The sequence below is a fragment of the Dendrobium catenatum genome, unplaced genomic scaffold (genome assembly GCF_001605985.2).
Source record: "Dendrobium catenatum unplaced genomic scaffold, ASM160598v2 fragScaff_scaffold_1520, whole genome shotgun sequence".
Taxonomy (NCBI): Eukaryota; Viridiplantae; Streptophyta; class Magnoliopsida; order Asparagales; family Orchidaceae; genus Dendrobium; species Dendrobium catenatum.
In genome coordinates this window covers 1,540,443-1,556,984 of record NW_021319982.1, presented here as the reverse complement: position 1 = coordinate 1,556,984, position 16,542 = coordinate 1,540,443, and the positions used below count along the sequence as shown (strand labels likewise).

Genomic DNA, 16,542 nt, shown 5'->3' with positions numbered 1-16,542 from the left:
AAACTTGAATGGAAGACCCCAAATAGCCCAATAATTACTTCCATTTTTTTATGACAGGCTATAAATTACCAAAAAAAAAAAAATTGCAATTAGCTCCAAAATTGTGCTGACCCGTAGCAAAGTTTGGGCGGGCCAATAGACCATTTATCTTTCCCCAAAGCCTCCGAAGACCCTAAAACCCTGCCTATTTAATTGCCAAACATGCCTCAACCAAGAGAGACGGGGACAAACCAGAGAACCCTTATCAAACCCTCCCCATCTCCTCCTCCATTAATCCCTATTCCCCATCTACAATGGGGGCCGGTGATTCCGGCAACTCCGCCGCCGGCCGACTAGAATCTATCCTCACTGATCCCTCCCTCTCCTTTCCCCGCCGCCTCTTTCTTGCATCCGGCGTCGAATCCCGCCTTCTCATTCGCCTCGCCGCCCCCGCCGTCATCGTCTACATGGTCAACTACGTTATGTCTATGTCGACCCAGATCTTCTCCGGCCACCTCGGAAATCTAGAGCTCGCAGCCGCTTCTCTTGGTAACACCGGCATTCAGATATTCACTTATGGCCTCATGCTGGGAATGGGTTCCGCCGTTGAAACTCTGTGCGGCCAAGCCTATGGCGCTCACAAGTACGAAATGCTCGGCGTCTATATGCAGAGATCCGCTGTCCTCCTCGCCGGCACTGGCGTTCCCCTCGCCGTTATTTACGCCTTATCGCGTCCGATCCTCGTGCTTCTCGGACAGTCGCCGGAGATCGCCGAGGCGGCATCTATTTTTGTTTATGGCCTTATACCGCAGATTTTCGCGTACGCGGTCAATTTCCCCATTCAGAAATTCCTGCAGGTAACGAATATCGAAGAACATGTTCAGTTCTACGTTGAGCTAGCTCACTTTAAAATAATAATAAAAAATTAATAATAAGAGATATTTACATACATATCAATTTATTTCATGTTATTTATATATTTAATTTAAAATTCTAATATTGCATGCATATCATCTATAAAATAAATAGAAGTACATGAAATAAAATATTAAAATTTATAAGATAGTTATTTTTTTAAATTTTATTTATATTTCGATTGGAAATAAAATTATATTAGATATCCTAAATAAAATTAATTCTTAATTTTTATTAAATGTTGGACAGTTGGTTTATTTTCTGATTTGAAAAAGGATTGTGATGTCAAAATGTCTTTTTCTTAGGGTGGGCGAAATTTTAATTAATTAGATAATAACATTAATAATAAATAAAATAAAATAAAATAATAAAAATAATATTAATAAAATAATAATATCAAATAGTAATAATAACAAAATAATTCTTTTAAAATATAAGCAACATAATGCTATCAAATTTATAAGAAAATTTTTTTATCGTTTATCTTCTAATTACATGATAGGAATGTCGAATGCGATCGAGAAGAAGACAGCTGCGAGGCGGCGTTGTCTTGATTGTCGAATGAGTGAATCGCGAAAGCGGCTGAGAAGTGAAAACTTGTGGGATGGACAACGAAGATTAAGATGATAATATTAGAGAAAAAATATTTTTTTGAGGAGCAAAAAATCAAAATTCCCTTACTAATACATTATTTATTTTTTTGAGGATGGATATTTTCCCACCTTCACATCAAGGGCGATCCGCTCATACGGCGAAGAATGATATTATACATTGTTGGGGTGGGTGTTGGGTTATCCGACGTCGAGCACTATCGTAGGCCGTAAAATCGAGTGAAAAGTACTTCATATTTTGGAAAAATAATAAAATATGTATTTAAATTAGTTTCATTGTTTCTTGGATCAACTTAAATTTTTTAATAAAATATTTTCCAAAAACTAAAATAAAATAGCAACAAAATTTCATTCTCCCTTTTTATTAATCAAACGAAGAAGAGAAATAAAAAAAAAAAGAACAAAATTTTTATTTTATTCATTTTTAATATATTTAAAATTTAACAATTAGTGTAATCGGGTGAAATTCAAATATATCGCCTGTCTGAATCGCCGTCAGTCATTACTGCGGCCACCTGCAACAGCTTGCCGCTGTTCTCCTCTGCTAGCAGTCAGCAAAACCGCCACTTTTTCTTCGATTATTTTATTAAAGTACAATCCCGCCATTCTTTGTTCAATTTTCTTTCATTTTTATCGAATAATATTGTTATAGTTAAGTAAAATTTAAAAAACAAATGAGTTATTTTTTTTTATATTGTAAGTTGTAACACCTTTCGTTCATCATCTACAGGCACAGAGCATCGTGGCGCCTAGCGCGTATATTTCAACGGCGACGGTGTTGTTGCATCTAGTATTAAGCTGGCTCGTGATCTACAAGATACGGCTCGGTCTTCTAGGGGCGTCGCTAGTTCTCAGCCTTTCCTGGTGGATTATAGTGGTGGCGCAGTTCATTTACATAACGACGAGCCGGAGGTGCCGGCTCACATGGACCGGTCTCAGTTGGCAGGCTTTCTCCGGGTTACCGGAGTTCTTGAAGCTGTCGACGGCGTCGGCCGTGATGCTGTGCTTGGAGACGTGGTATTTCCAGGTGCTGGTGCTTATCGCAGGGTTGCTGGAGAACCCGGAGCTCGCGCTCGATTCGCTCTCGGTCTGGTGAGTGGTTTGCGTTTGAACCGGGTTTGGTCGGCTGTGTTGGACCGGCGTTAGGTATGTCGAAAGATATGGGATATGGGGATAGGGAAGTGGGCCGTTGGGACTTGGTGCTTGCTTTTCAGAAATTAAATTATTTAGATTAATTACTATTTAATTAATTTTTGTTATTATAATTCACCCTGCAATAATGAATCAAATCACAATTTCCTAGAGTAATTAATATTAATTATTTACTTAGGTTGATTAAGAAGTAATTATATATATATTTTTTGTTTTTCAAATAAAAAAATGTAGATCATTCAATTTTTTTTAATTTAAATTTAAATAAAAAATTTTAAAAAAACCATAAAAATTTAAATCAAAATCTAAACAAATCGAAGCAAAACCAAATAGCTAATTCTTGGTGTCATATTTAAGCCTAGCTCGAGCAAGGGGGTGTTCGAGTTGAGTTCGACTGCCAAATACCGAGCTCAAGCTCAAAAGATGAGCTCGAGCTCAAGTCAAGCTCGACTCGTCTCACGAAATAAGTCGAGTTGACCAGCTCGTCAAGCTCCTTCCCGACCTGCGTCATCTGCGTGTCCCGCTCATAATCCCGAGCTATGTCAACTGTGAATCTCGCTTCTGCATGCGAATCCTGCTCTTGCCTGCGAATCCCGCTTCCTCTTGCGAATCTCGCTCCCGCCTAAGTCGTCTTCTCTTATGTGAGCTACTCGACGAGCTCTCGAGTCGAGCAGCGGAGTGTTCGAACTTGGTTTCGCTAAGCCTTCGAGCTCAAAATTGTGTTCGAGCTCGATAAGCTCGACTCGTCGAGCCCGAGCCGGCTTAACTCGGTTGCACCCCTACTTGACATACAGCTATGTGCTCCATTAGTTAGGTGGAACCCCCTTGCCTTCAAGCTTCATTGGCTCGATCTCATTGTTTAGAAAAAAATGGTGTGATATTCTCATGAAAAACACATTAAATTGTGATTTAAAATGCTTAAATTTACAATACAATTAGAATAACTCAGGATATTAAATATAATATTAATTTCAATATTAAATTAAGAGCTTTGCTGAAATAATTGTTCTATATTAATTAAGCTTCATTTGAAACCATTTTTTTTTTAACAATTTTAATTCAAAAAAAATTATATTAAAAAAATGTTTTATAAAATAGTAAAAAAAGCCATTTAAGACTTCATTTGGAACAACTTTTTTATCGCTTCTTGAAACAAAATTTTTGTAAAAAATTTATATCAAAACTCTATTTTTAAAAAACAATAAAAAAAATCATCCCAAACAAATCATAAAAAAAAAGCCTTAGATGTTAGATGGCCCTTGAGTATAATATGTATTTTTCTTAAATATATTTTTTTTTTCATGCCTTTTTTTCTATGAGAACAAACTATCTGTATTATTAATTTATAAGTTGGTGCAGTGTACTGATTAAATGTATTTAAAGTGCAGCATGACAATTTCGGGTTGGGTATTCATGATTTCTGTCGGCTTCAATGCTGCTGCCAGGTCAGTATCTATTGGCTCGTCCCTTTCTATAATTTCTATTATTTATGTTTGAACAGAGACCCTACAGTTGTCCTTATCATTTTGTATTTATCTTCCTCCACTATCATATCAAGGGAAAATTATTATGTTCGGTGTATGGATTCATCAGGACATCAATTCAGACGCCCCATGTCGCCCAAATACACCGGGCCTGATGTATTTGGGTGACGTGGCGCATCTGGACTGGATGTCCGGTGACCGGACGTAATAATTCATCCATATCAAGACTGTAATTTTCCCTATTATTTTTTCGCATATTAATCTAGCATAGGCATGTCATGTATATTAATTAAGGTTGTCAAAAACATATCCGATAATGAATCCGAAATATGAGAGGTTCTTTGTTCGACCGGTTTGACGGATCAAACTGGATGACATGGTAGATAGTATTATTATTAAGAATTAATATAATAAGTCCATAAGATTACAATCTAACATTTAAAAATATTCATAATTCTATGATTTCAGACTCATAATTATTAGAGTTAAACAAATAATTTAGTTCATATTTTGTACAAAGCTGAGGTGTCGGCAACTGATTGGTTATTTTCCATGTATTTATATATCGATTCTGCTCATTGCTGTAATATCTAAATGCCTATAAATACAGGCCTGTACTGGATCCGAAATGACATAGAAAATAATATTCTTTCTTTACATCGTCTTCTTCCTCAGTTTCTTGATTTGTTCTTCCTGTAACTCCTCTACATGGTATCAGATTAAGCGGTCGATCCTCCCGTTTCTCCATGGCTCATTCCGCGACTTCTACCACCGCTGAACCTCGATCTGCTTCAGCAAATGTTTCTACCGATCCGGTCATTTCCTCTAACCTGAAATTTCTCGTTTCTCATATCAAGAATGTCGTCTCTATCCAGTTATCCCCCGACAACTTTTCACTGTGGAAATCCCAGGTCCTTAAAATCTTTAAGGCAAACGGTTTTCAAAAATTTCTTGATCCCGCCATTTCCCCACCGCCCGAATTTCTGCTAAATCCCGACGGATCATCATCTCCGAACCCTCTTTTTCTGCAATGGTCTCATACCGATCAAAACCTATCCGCATCTTTATGCTCTACGATCTCTTCCACTGTTCTTCCCTATGTCCTTGCGCTTGATTCCACCGCGGCAATCTGGACTACGCTGGAGACACAATATCAGTCTACGAATCGCTCGAAGGTGATTCAGTTAAAGAACGAGCTTCATAATATTGCTCTCAAGAACTCCACAATGACTCAGTACCTAACAGAAATCAAAACTCTTGTGGACAAAATCGCGGCAGCCGGCTCTGTCGTGGATACAGAGGATATAATCCTCTATATCCTCAATGGTCTTCCTCCATCTTACCAGTCTTTCAAGACCGCTATCAGGACAATGCTCACACCAATTAATTTGGATCAGTTGTATCCTCTTCTTCTCAGCGAAGAAGTCAATATAGCCAACGATGCCGCCAAAGTTTCCAACAACTCCGATCCGAATACTGCTCTGTTTGTCCACCGCGGTCGAGGGCGGCGATCTCGTGGCCGTAACTACTCCAATACTACAAAAGAACCACGGAGTTCAGCTTCATCATCATCATTAATTTGCCAAATTTGCCTTAAGAAGGGCCATTCCGCCGCTTCTTGCTGGCATCGCGCAAACTTGCAGTACACCCCGCAGACGACTCAAACCTCAACGGCACTTCTGGCTACCAATTCCAATACCGATTCCAACTGGTACTTGGATTCCGGGGCTTCCGCTCATTTGACGAACTCCATGGACAATCTTTCTATCTCTCGACCATATCAAGGCTCAGACACCATCACGATCGGCGACGGCAGCTCCGTCAACATTGCTACCACCGGGGCGGGACTTCTCCCGACCCCGTCCCGTAAGCTGAATCTATCTCAAATTTTTTACTCTCCTGCCATCCGCTACAACCTCATTTCTATTTCTCAGCTCACAAAAGATAATGATATTACCATTACCTTTAACCCGTCTGGATTTGTTTTGAAGGATATGAAGACGCAACGGGTTCTGTTTCAAGGACCATGTAGCAATGGTCTCTACACCTTGCCATGTAAACAATCCACAGCTGAGCATACGGCGCTTCTCTCAGCTTCTACAAAGGCAGAGTCATGGCATAGGAAGTTAGGCCATCCAAATAAGCACACATTCGACTTAATTTCTAGTCGTAACCCGAGCCTCAAGATGGGCAAATTGTCTATTCCCTGTGCATCTTGTGCTATGTCAAAAAGTCATAAACTGTTTTTTGAAAATTCTACACACACTTCTACTACTTTGTTAGCTTTAATTCATTCCGATGTTTGGGGCCCTGCTCCTGTTATCTCTAATCAAGGCTTCAAATATTACGTAATTTTTGTGGACGATTTTTCTAAGTTTACCTGGTTGTTTCCACTTAAAATGAAATCTGAAGTTCTTGACATATTTATTAATTTTAAGAAACAGGTTGAGACATTTACAAACCAGAAAATCAAAACTCTTCGCACAGATGGTGGTACCGAATACATGAATCAAGCATTCTCCAACTTTCTTCGATCCCACGGTATTATTCATCAGGCTTCATGTCCCTACACACCGGAGCAAAACGGAACTGCCGAGCGTAAGCATAGGCACATTACGGAGACCATACGCACTCTCCTCCATACATCGTCAACCCCTTACAAATTTTGGCCTGACGCCGCGCTTACAGCCACTTATCTAATAAACCGGTTGCCATCACCCATCCTAAACAATGCCTCTCCATTCGAATTACTTCACAACACCAAACCCAATTACAGCTTCTTGAAAACTTTTGGCTGTGCATGCTATCCGCTCATACCCTCGCAGAATCGACATAAACTTCAACCCAGTGCTATACGGCATATATTTCTTGGATATTCCGACATGTACAAGGGTTATAAGTGTCTTGACATCGCTACCAACAAGATCACTTTCTCCCGGCATGTCTTGTTCCACGAGAACGAATTCCCTTTCTCTGCTAAACTCGGCATTCATTCTGAAATTCCCACTGATATTCCTCCTCTATTGCTTACTCCTGCATCCACAGTTACTCAAACAAAGCAGACTCAGCCTTCGCATGCTACTATTTCTGCATCAACTATCAATCGCAGCACTAGCTCTTTCCAGCAAAATTCGGGTTCCGAGACCACCAGCTCGAGTACCAGCTCTCAGCCTCCCCGTCAATCAGCTCCCCCGACTCACCCGATGACTACTCGCAGCAAAACTGGATCATTGCGTCCCTCCATTCGACTTAATCTGCTGCATAAACAAACATCGTCAATACATCACATTCCTCCCACCACGTATTCCGAAGCCGTTAAACACGCAGATTGGCGCGAAGCAATGGCTACGGAATTTTTAGCTTTACAACAGCAAGGCACATGGTCTCTCACTCCTCCTCCGGCAAATACAGCGATCTTAGGATGCAAATGGACATACAGACTAAAATTTCATTCAGATGGATCTATCGCCAAACACAAAGCCAGACTGGTCGCTCTCGGCAACCACCAAGAATACGGAATTGATTACACGGAGACTTTCAGCCCGGTCGCAAAGCTTCCCACAATCCGCATTCTATTAACTATAGCGCTCCACAATAACTGGCCAGTTCAGCAACTCGACGTAGCCAACGCATTTCTTCATGGAAATCTGAATGAAACGGTCTATATGGCGCAACCTAAAGGATTTGAGGACACTATTCATCCAAATCACGTTTGTCGTCTCCATAAGTCAATATACGGGTTAAAACAGTCTCCGCGACAATGGTACAACACGTTTACTGAGTTTCTTGTTACTCTTGGGTTTGTTCATAGCCAATCCGATCCTTCTCTTTTACTGTACAAAGCCGAACACACAACAATATTTCTCCTCGTATACGTAGATGACATTTTAATATCAGGCAATAATCAAGACGTCATCGGCTCCATTCTGTCCAGACTTCGCATCCGCTTCTCTATGAAGCATCTTGGGGAAGTAAACGATTTTCTCGGTATTAAAATCTCAAAATCCTCACAGCAGTTCTTTCTTTCACAGGAAAAATATGCCACCAAAATCCTTCAGGAAGCGGACCTACTGCAATGCAAACCGTTGGCTAATCCGACGTGCACTAAACCTCCCGAATTCGTTCCAGCCGACTCTCAGTTGCAGGACGGGTGTCTCTACCGCAAGCTAACAGGATCATTGCAATATTTAACGATCACTCGTCCTGACATTGCTTTCAGTGTCAATCAGTTATCTCAATATATGCACAATCCACAACCTCAAAACTTCTATATGCTCAAACGACTTCTACGATATATCAAAGGTACGATCAACTTCGGGATTCCTATTACAAAATCTAATCTACTCCTTACCTCATTTTCAGATGCCGACTGGGCAGGCGATCCATTATCTCGCAAATCTACATCAGGATTTTGTTCATTCTTGGGTGATACGATCATCTCATGGACGGTTAAGAAGCAAACTACGGTCGCCCGCTCTTCGACAGAATCAGAATACAGATCCCTGGCGGCTCTTACTGCGGACATTATCTGGCTTCGCCGTCTACTTCATGACTTTGGCATCGAGCAACACCTTCCCACGAAAATCTATTGCGACAACACCTCAGCAATTGCTCTGGCTAACAACCCAGTTTTTCACGCTCGCACAAAACATATTGAAATAGATCAACGTTTTGTACGGGATCATATACAACAACAAAATGTCTCTGTTTTGCCAATAAGCACTATTGATCAAGTTGCGGACATCCTTACCAAATCCCTCTCCACATCTCGTTTTCAGACTTTACGAACCAAACTGACCGTCACTCAAGACCCATCAGTTTGAAGGGGCGTATTAGAGTTAAACAAATAATTTAGTTCATATTTTGTACAAAGCTGAGGTGTCGACAACTGATTGGTTATTTTCCATGTATTTATATATCGATTCTGCTCATTGCTGTAATATCTAAATGCCTATAAATACAGGCCTGTACTGGATCCGAAATGATATAGAAAATAATATTCTTTCTTTACATCGTCTTCTTCCTCCGTTTCTTGGTTTGTTCTTCCTGTAACTGCTCTACACTTACAAAATAAAGCTTCATCTTGATCCACCATAGGCTGAAGTCATTTTCTCCAGCGAACTTGCCAATGTCAAACTTCTGCATCGACATCATTCCTCCTCTAGTTGGCTCTAGTACCAATTCTAGAGAAATTCGTCTCATAAGAACTACGGATTTCAAATTTCCTGTACATATCTTTCACTATTGCCTAAGAAATTCAAATAGATTGTTTTTTTCCCTAGTTTATCTCATCTTGAGTAGGGCTGCAAGCGAACCAAACGTTCGACGAGCTCTCGTTGTTCGGTTCGATTAAAGCTCGTTTGTGATTGTTTAATTAACTAAACAAACAAACTTGAACAATATTTTAAATACTTGATTCTTAAATAAACAAACTTGAACACTAATGTGTTCGGCTCATTAATTTATGTTCGTGAACAACATCATTTGAAGTTCGTGAATATGCTCGACATTAAGCTCGATAAGAAGCTCGATTCGTGTTCGATTTTGAACTCGTGAATAACCAGTCATATGTCCGGCTCATGATTGAACCGGTGAAACCGGCGATCCGGTCCAATTTTCGAAACCATGATGTCAAGTTAACCAGCGGTCCGGTCCAATTTTCAAAACCATGATGTTAATTTCCTAACTATACGCACATTACTCTCCCTGCTCATAAAAATACATAAATAAAACTACTGAAAAAAATATTTTCTTACACTAACCTCTTCCCAGTTGATTTTGCACCTAATTTTTTATCATTTATGATGTATTGATTCAGTAAACAAGGAAAATGATATAAATAATGCACTATATCATTAAAAGAATTAATTATACTTTGAACAAAATAACTACAGCATTTTCCAGGAAAACAAAATCTCATTATGCCTAAGTGTTATAACAGAATATCAGTTGGTCTTCCATAGTAATAATACTATGAATATGTTTTGAAAGAACTGAAGGGAATGCAAGTAGACTTCGGCATTTTCTTAAGTAAATATTAGGTAACTAAAATTATCTTGGAAACACGGGCAAATACATTTTTTCATTCGCAATTCCCTTCACAACCTTAGTGAAGAACATGAAACTATCTTGGTTCCAAGATATATGTAATGTAGTGTAACAATGATGCAGTGTTCGTGTGAGCAATGAACTTGGAGCTGGAAATCCAAACTCTGCTGCATTTTCAGTAGTGGTGGTCACAATGATTTCCTTCATTGTATCAGCTATCATTGCCATAGTTATACTTATTGGTCGAGACTATATCAGCTACATCTTCACCGAGGGCGAAACAGTGGCTAATGCCGTCTCCGATCTCACCCCCTTACTCGCCATCACCATCATCCTCAATGGTATCCAACCAGTTTTATCAGGTGAGCTTAACTATTTTCTACAACAAGATCACAAAGAGATCAGAACATTTTCTCTCATGTTTCATTTGGAATGACTTTTTTATTGCTTCTTAAAACACAATTTTAGTACTAAAACTCCTTTTTAAAAAGCAGTAAAAAGATCATTTCAAACGAAGCCTAAATGTTAATTGTCTCTCATATGTTATCTGCAGGAGTGGCTGTTGGTTGTGGATGGCAATCCTTTGTGGCCTATGTTAACGTTGGCTGCTACTACTTTGTTGGTATTCCAGCTGGTATCCTCCTCGGCTTCAACTTTGGCCTTGGCCTTGGAGCAAAGGTAAAGAAATAAGAAATTTAATAAGGAAGTAGATATTGCTTACTATATAATTTTGAAAATGGATAGCAATTCTTTTAGTTATATTCTTGTGGAGGCGAATATTACTTGTCTTCTTTCACTATGTGGTGATTATCATATTATTCATGAACTGGTGAGTGCATAAAAAGCTTTGGAGGTTATAAGAGAAGCTACTGTCTCGATGCTTAGAAATATTTCAATTTCTTACTATTACTCAAACAGAAATCATACTCAAAGATCTAACTAAACATGGACTAATAAAAAAGCTTATAGTTCTTGATTCTTCATAGTTTCATAAAAATTTCATTTTTTTTCTCTATTGTGGTTTTACACCACTGATGCTTCGAAGATGCTTATGATGCTATAATGATATGGGGGATTGGTGGAAGAATAGGACCTGCAAGTAGGAAATCCTAATCTAAGGAACAAAGACAAACACAAACCTTCAAAGAGAGTAATATTTCATCAATCATCTTCCTTTCTTACAATAGCTTGTACATATGATCATAATAGAATATTCTAGAAAGCCTACACCTCCTTAGGGGTGCTATAACTAGGATGTTCCTACATCATATAAGAGAAGTGAAGTTTATTTTTGCATCAATTGATAGATGACATATCATAAGAATTGCATGCTTACTCATCATATTCGTATGTGATCATTATTGGTTTTACATCTAAATGTTTGATATTCTTCATGAAAGGGTGTTTGTATTATTCGAATCAAACAATATAGTATTACTCTTTAATTTTCTTTAAGAAACGACTTCGTGTGATTCCTATCACCAAAAGAATGTTATCTTATAGACTTGTTCTACATTTACATAAAATAAATATATGTAAGGTAAATTTGAAATTATAAACTCCTAAAAATTTTACACAATGTGAAAGAAACAAAGACTTTAATGAAAATTTTGTTAATGGGTCATCATAAGATAAAATTTTCAACTGTTTCCATGTGAGGAAAATAAATAAGGAAACAGTGCAAAGCACAGCATATTAGATGGATGGATGCTAATGAAAAACTTTAGTTAAAGTGTAATTAAGTACAAACTAATCTGACAGAACATTTAATTAGAGGATCACAATATAATTTTGCAAGAATTTGATGCTTAATTTTTGTATTTATTTTTTGCAGGGAATATGGGCAGGAATGATTGGGGGAACATTCATGCAAACTCTAATTCTTCTTTGGGTCACTATCCGGACCAATTGGAACAAAGAGGTGCAGCTCCTTTATATCTCATTTAAAGCATTTTAATGCTATCCCGAACTTTTCTAAGCAAATTTAATGCTAACTTTCCAACTATTTGCATCACTATGTTGATTGACCAAGCACAAACATTTTGATAAGTTTTCACTATTTGTTATGTAGTAATGCAATGTAATTTTTTTAAAATAATAGGTCCAAACTGCACAACAAAGACTGGATGCATGGGATGACAAGAAGAAATCACTTCTTGCTAATAGAGATTTTATCAACTAAGTCCAAAAAGTAGCCGTGTGTTTATGAGAGTGGCTTATTTACTGAGCAGTGTTCATCTAAGGGAAGATATGGTTTGCAACTTTTATCACAAAATAAAGCATAGTTGAGGGTTTGGAATGAAGGTATCTCATTTGAAGAGAGAGAGAGAGAGAGAGAGAGAGAGAATGGGCATGTAGCTTAATGAGCTTTTAGTTGTTTTTTCTTTCTTTGTATAATTTTGCTTGTTTTGAGATTTTTTTTTCTACTGAAGCATAATGTTCTTGCTTTTTTTCCATTGAAGCATAATGTTCTTGTGGAAATTATTGCTTAGTAAGTTGTGATGTATTGTGTTGTACTAAATAAAATGATGATTTCTTTTTTCTGCTATTGATTCGTCCATGTTCATAAAATTCTAAGTGAGTTGGAAGGATTTTAGTGTAACATCTCCCTTAAGCAATAGAAAAAAAGTTAGATGTTGAAGGCATCGATGGAGGTCCCCTCACTTATGAGTTGTGGTTGTTGTAGAAGTATGATATAATTTAAATTTATGCATGCTTATATATACAACAGCAACATCAAGCATTTTTCCCACTATGTCGGGTCGGCTACATGAATCATTTTTCTATCAAATTCTCATTTAAATCTAATAAAGAAAGATCATTTCTAATATTTTCTAACCAAGTCTTTTTACATCTACCTCTACCTTTCTTAACATAAGTCAAATCTAATACCTCTAGTTTCTTAATCGGGTCATCGGGATGATGACGTTTTATGTGACCAAACCATCTAAGGTTACTCTCTAATCTAATCTTTTTATGTCATCGGGAGGCTGACGTTTTATGTGACCAAATCATCTAACTCCAACCTTTTCACGTATATACTCATTTTGTATCCAATCTCTAAGGGTTAAGCCACTCATCCATCAGAGCATCCTCATCTCTGCAACACTTTAAATTAGTATTATGCTTCTCTTTTAATGGCAAACATTCGACACCATAAAGCATTGGTGATGTAATTCCTATCGGTGATGATTGTGGTGCAAGTCTTCTTGGGGATGAATGTCATGCAATTTTTATTGAAGGATGTGACACAATGAGGTTGTAGAATAGGTTTTAATGGAGATGATGGTGCTATAAATGAGGTTGCATCATGTCTTGTTATAACAATGAGAGCATCATAGATGAGGTTGTGGTGAAAGTCTCCAAAAAGATGATTGCATTGCAAGTTGCAACTTGTGTTGTTATAGATGGCTTGTTCAAATGAGTCAGCAACATAGATCTTGGTATGATAATTGATACAATTCGAATGAGGTTGTGGTGCAAGTTGTCAAAAATAGCTATAGCGTTAGTGACATTATACGTTAAATTGCAATGCGGTGACGATCTTGTCATTGGTATTGTTGTAGCACATATTTTGGTATGGCAATAGCTATGACATAAGTGATGTTGTGATGCAAGTCTTTAGGGGCATATAGTGCAAATGAGTTTGTAATGTAGTTCTTGATGCATCGTTTTTAATGCAATTGGCTCCTAGGATAAGTGACTAAATAACTTTCAGAAGCTCAAAATTATTTCAAGGGTTACTTATAATTTTAAAAATAAATTTTTATTTTTAGTTGAAATATTTCATATAGTTATCCACAATAAATGTTGCATATCTTTTCCATGATCAATAGGTGATTGGACTGTTTTGTCCTTCAGTTGACCCAATTGACTAGTCTGAATGGGGGCAAACTCAAGCAAATGATGATGAGCTAATGTTATAGATTTCTTTGATTGTTAAGTTAATATACCATTTTGTGGTTTTACATGTGAGTCAAGCTATAGTATTCAAACATAATCAAAAGTCTTTCCATTATACTTTTTGTAAAGCAAATATTATTTATTTCATACATAGGAAGAAGATACATCTATTTAGTCAGATTTTAAGTTGATTATACTATGCAAGGTTTGAGGATTATTGCATAATTATTAATACCTCCTAAGAAATTTCACTTGATCAGCACCAACTATTTTATATTGAAAATTTTTGAAATTAAGTTTAGAATTGTCTGAACTCTAATTCAACAAATCTATAGTCGAATTCAGCGTATTAATAAAACAAAACCAACAATACAAAAAGTAATCCAATTTTATTAGAAATAAATCAAAATAAATCACTTGAGGTAAAGTTGAAAACTTCAAATCATTGATTGAAGAGTTCGACGATCTCCACATTTTGAATACTTATAATAAAATCAAGCAGCTCAACGAGACAAATTCAATAAGCCCAAGATCACTCAAATTAAGGTCATTAAGACACTTAAATGTTGAATAACTCAATATAAATTTATTGAATTTTGACTAAATTTTTTAACATACAAATCTCAAAATACTATAAATATACCTCCGATCATGAACTTCGGTTGCTTGAGGTTGGAGATTTGAAGAAATGGCATACTAAAAAGTAGCATTTTTAAGAATGTGATAGAAGAAATCTTAACTACTTTAGTTTTGTCTTCATTTATGTTAGAACATTGCGTTTAAGAGAATTAAAAAAAGCTAGCTTTGAGGTTATAGGAAATTTTTCATTATAAGGCACAAGTTGTAGAGAAGACTTACTAGTGATCTTTTGAACTGGTATTATGTTGCACAACCTATTCCAATACTAATCTGAGCCATTGTAATTTTCAAGAATTTAAGGGCTATAGCACTTTCAACTTATGCAATAATTCTTCGTTTAGGACAACTCTTTTGTTGCTTTTTAAAATAATTTTTTAATAAAAAATATTTTGAATCATAATAGAAAACTATTGTAAAAAACAGTAAAAAATTATCTTTAAAAAATTTATCGCTAGCTCAATTTTATACATCACCTATGTTTTATAAGAGTTTGCAATGCCCACTCTTTCATGAGAAATTATTTTGTACGGAGACCTGACGGCAAGAACTGTATGGATTTAGGGGCTGTTTGGTTTACAGTATTAATAGGGTAAAGTAATGTAATTACCTGTATTTCTTTATTACAATTTTACTATCATTTTCAAATACTCAACAAAATGACAGCAAATATATAATTATAAATGCACTTTTGTCGAGTATTTACAGCGCTTTTATAAAAGTACAACATAAGACAACTAAAACGTAGCAAATATCCTACTAATTGAATATTTACTAAGTTTTTATTGTCCTTTTGTAAAAGCGCAAATCAGAGCTAGCTTTGGAAGCCTAAAGCGTCAGATTTTGAATAAGGATAACAGAAAAGATCAGTATTCTCTTATTTGACCAAATGGTGATATATGGTGAGATTAGACAGTGATAAGATAAGATATGGAGTTCTTGAATCACGCACGGAGCTATACTGCACCAAGATCCTTGCAATATCTATAAATTTCAATTTCCTACAACCAAATAACCCCTTGGTGAATTCAAAAATATCAAACATTTTTACCAAGAAAAATAAAAATTCTTTCTTGGATCTCAAGAAAGATTACAAGACAAAACTTACATGATACACTTTAAATAGCTTTGCATAGCAACTGATATGAGCCCAAATAGAGAAAAGAATATGGGGTACAAACAAGGCCAAACTCATCTATGAATTGTGCATAGAACTCAAAAGCTTTAAAGCCAATGCTTCTTGCTCCGCTAAGGAAATCACATCTGCATCAAAACCCTTCGTCTTCTTCATCTTCCTGTCATCATCACTCTCACTCTCAAAATTTATCTTTGAATTCTTCATCTTACTCTTTCTGCCCAAGTCTGTTTCCGAGTCGTCTCCATTAATATCCTCATCACCTTCTTCTTCTTCCCTCCATCTCTTTAGCTTCATCTTATCTTTAGTTCTTTTATCTCGAAGCTGAATTTCAGCGTCGATGTGCTGATTTTGAAAGGGGAAGAGGGGAATATGACGACGGATTCGGATACCATCGTCGGAGGGAGGATCGGGACACTTGGGGAGCACTTCCTCTTCGAGGAATGGGAGGTTATGGAGAGTACCGGGGTAACTGAAGGAATCCGAAGGTGAGGAAGTTGAAGATGCCCATCTTTGAGGGTAAAGATGGCCTTGGTTGGATATACAAGGTGGAGCGTTACTTTGCAGTCAACGAGTTGACAGATGATGAGAAGCTGACGGCGGCAGGATTAAGTCTGGAAGGGAAGGCGTTGGCATGGTATCAGTGGCGTGACAGGAGGGAGCCCATCCAGAACTGGAG

General features: G+C 37.2%; 1 protein-coding gene across 1 annotated transcript; it reads left to right on the top strand.

Annotated features, from left to right (window-relative positions):
* Positions 1 to 293: 293 nt before the first annotated feature.
* LOC110093636 (protein DETOXIFICATION 40) lies at positions 294 to 12,371 on the top strand. Its single transcript, XM_020818584.2, has 7 exons — positions 294 to 836; positions 2,236 to 2,597; positions 4,046 to 4,102; positions 10,313 to 10,551; positions 10,743 to 10,867; positions 12,024 to 12,110; positions 12,291 to 12,371. The coding sequence occupies exons 1-7, from the start codon at positions 294 to 296 to the stop codon at positions 12,369 to 12,371; spliced, it is 1,494 nt and encodes a 497-aa protein (XP_020674243.1).
* Positions 12,372 to 16,542: the final 4,171 nt, after the last annotated feature.

Coding starts and splice junctions, on each gene's coding strand:
- LOC110093636 (XM_020818584.2), top strand. CDS start 294: ATGGGGGCCGGTGATTCCGGCAACTCCGCCGCCGGCCGACTAGAATCT. Junction 2,598..4,045: donor CTCGATTCGCTCTCGGTCTG/GTGAGTGGTTTG, acceptor TTTAAAGTGCAG/CATGACAATTTCGGGTTGGG. Junction 12,111..12,290: donor GGACCAATTGGAACAAAGAG/GTGCAGCTCCTT, acceptor TTAAAATAATAG/GTCCAAACTGCACAACAAAG.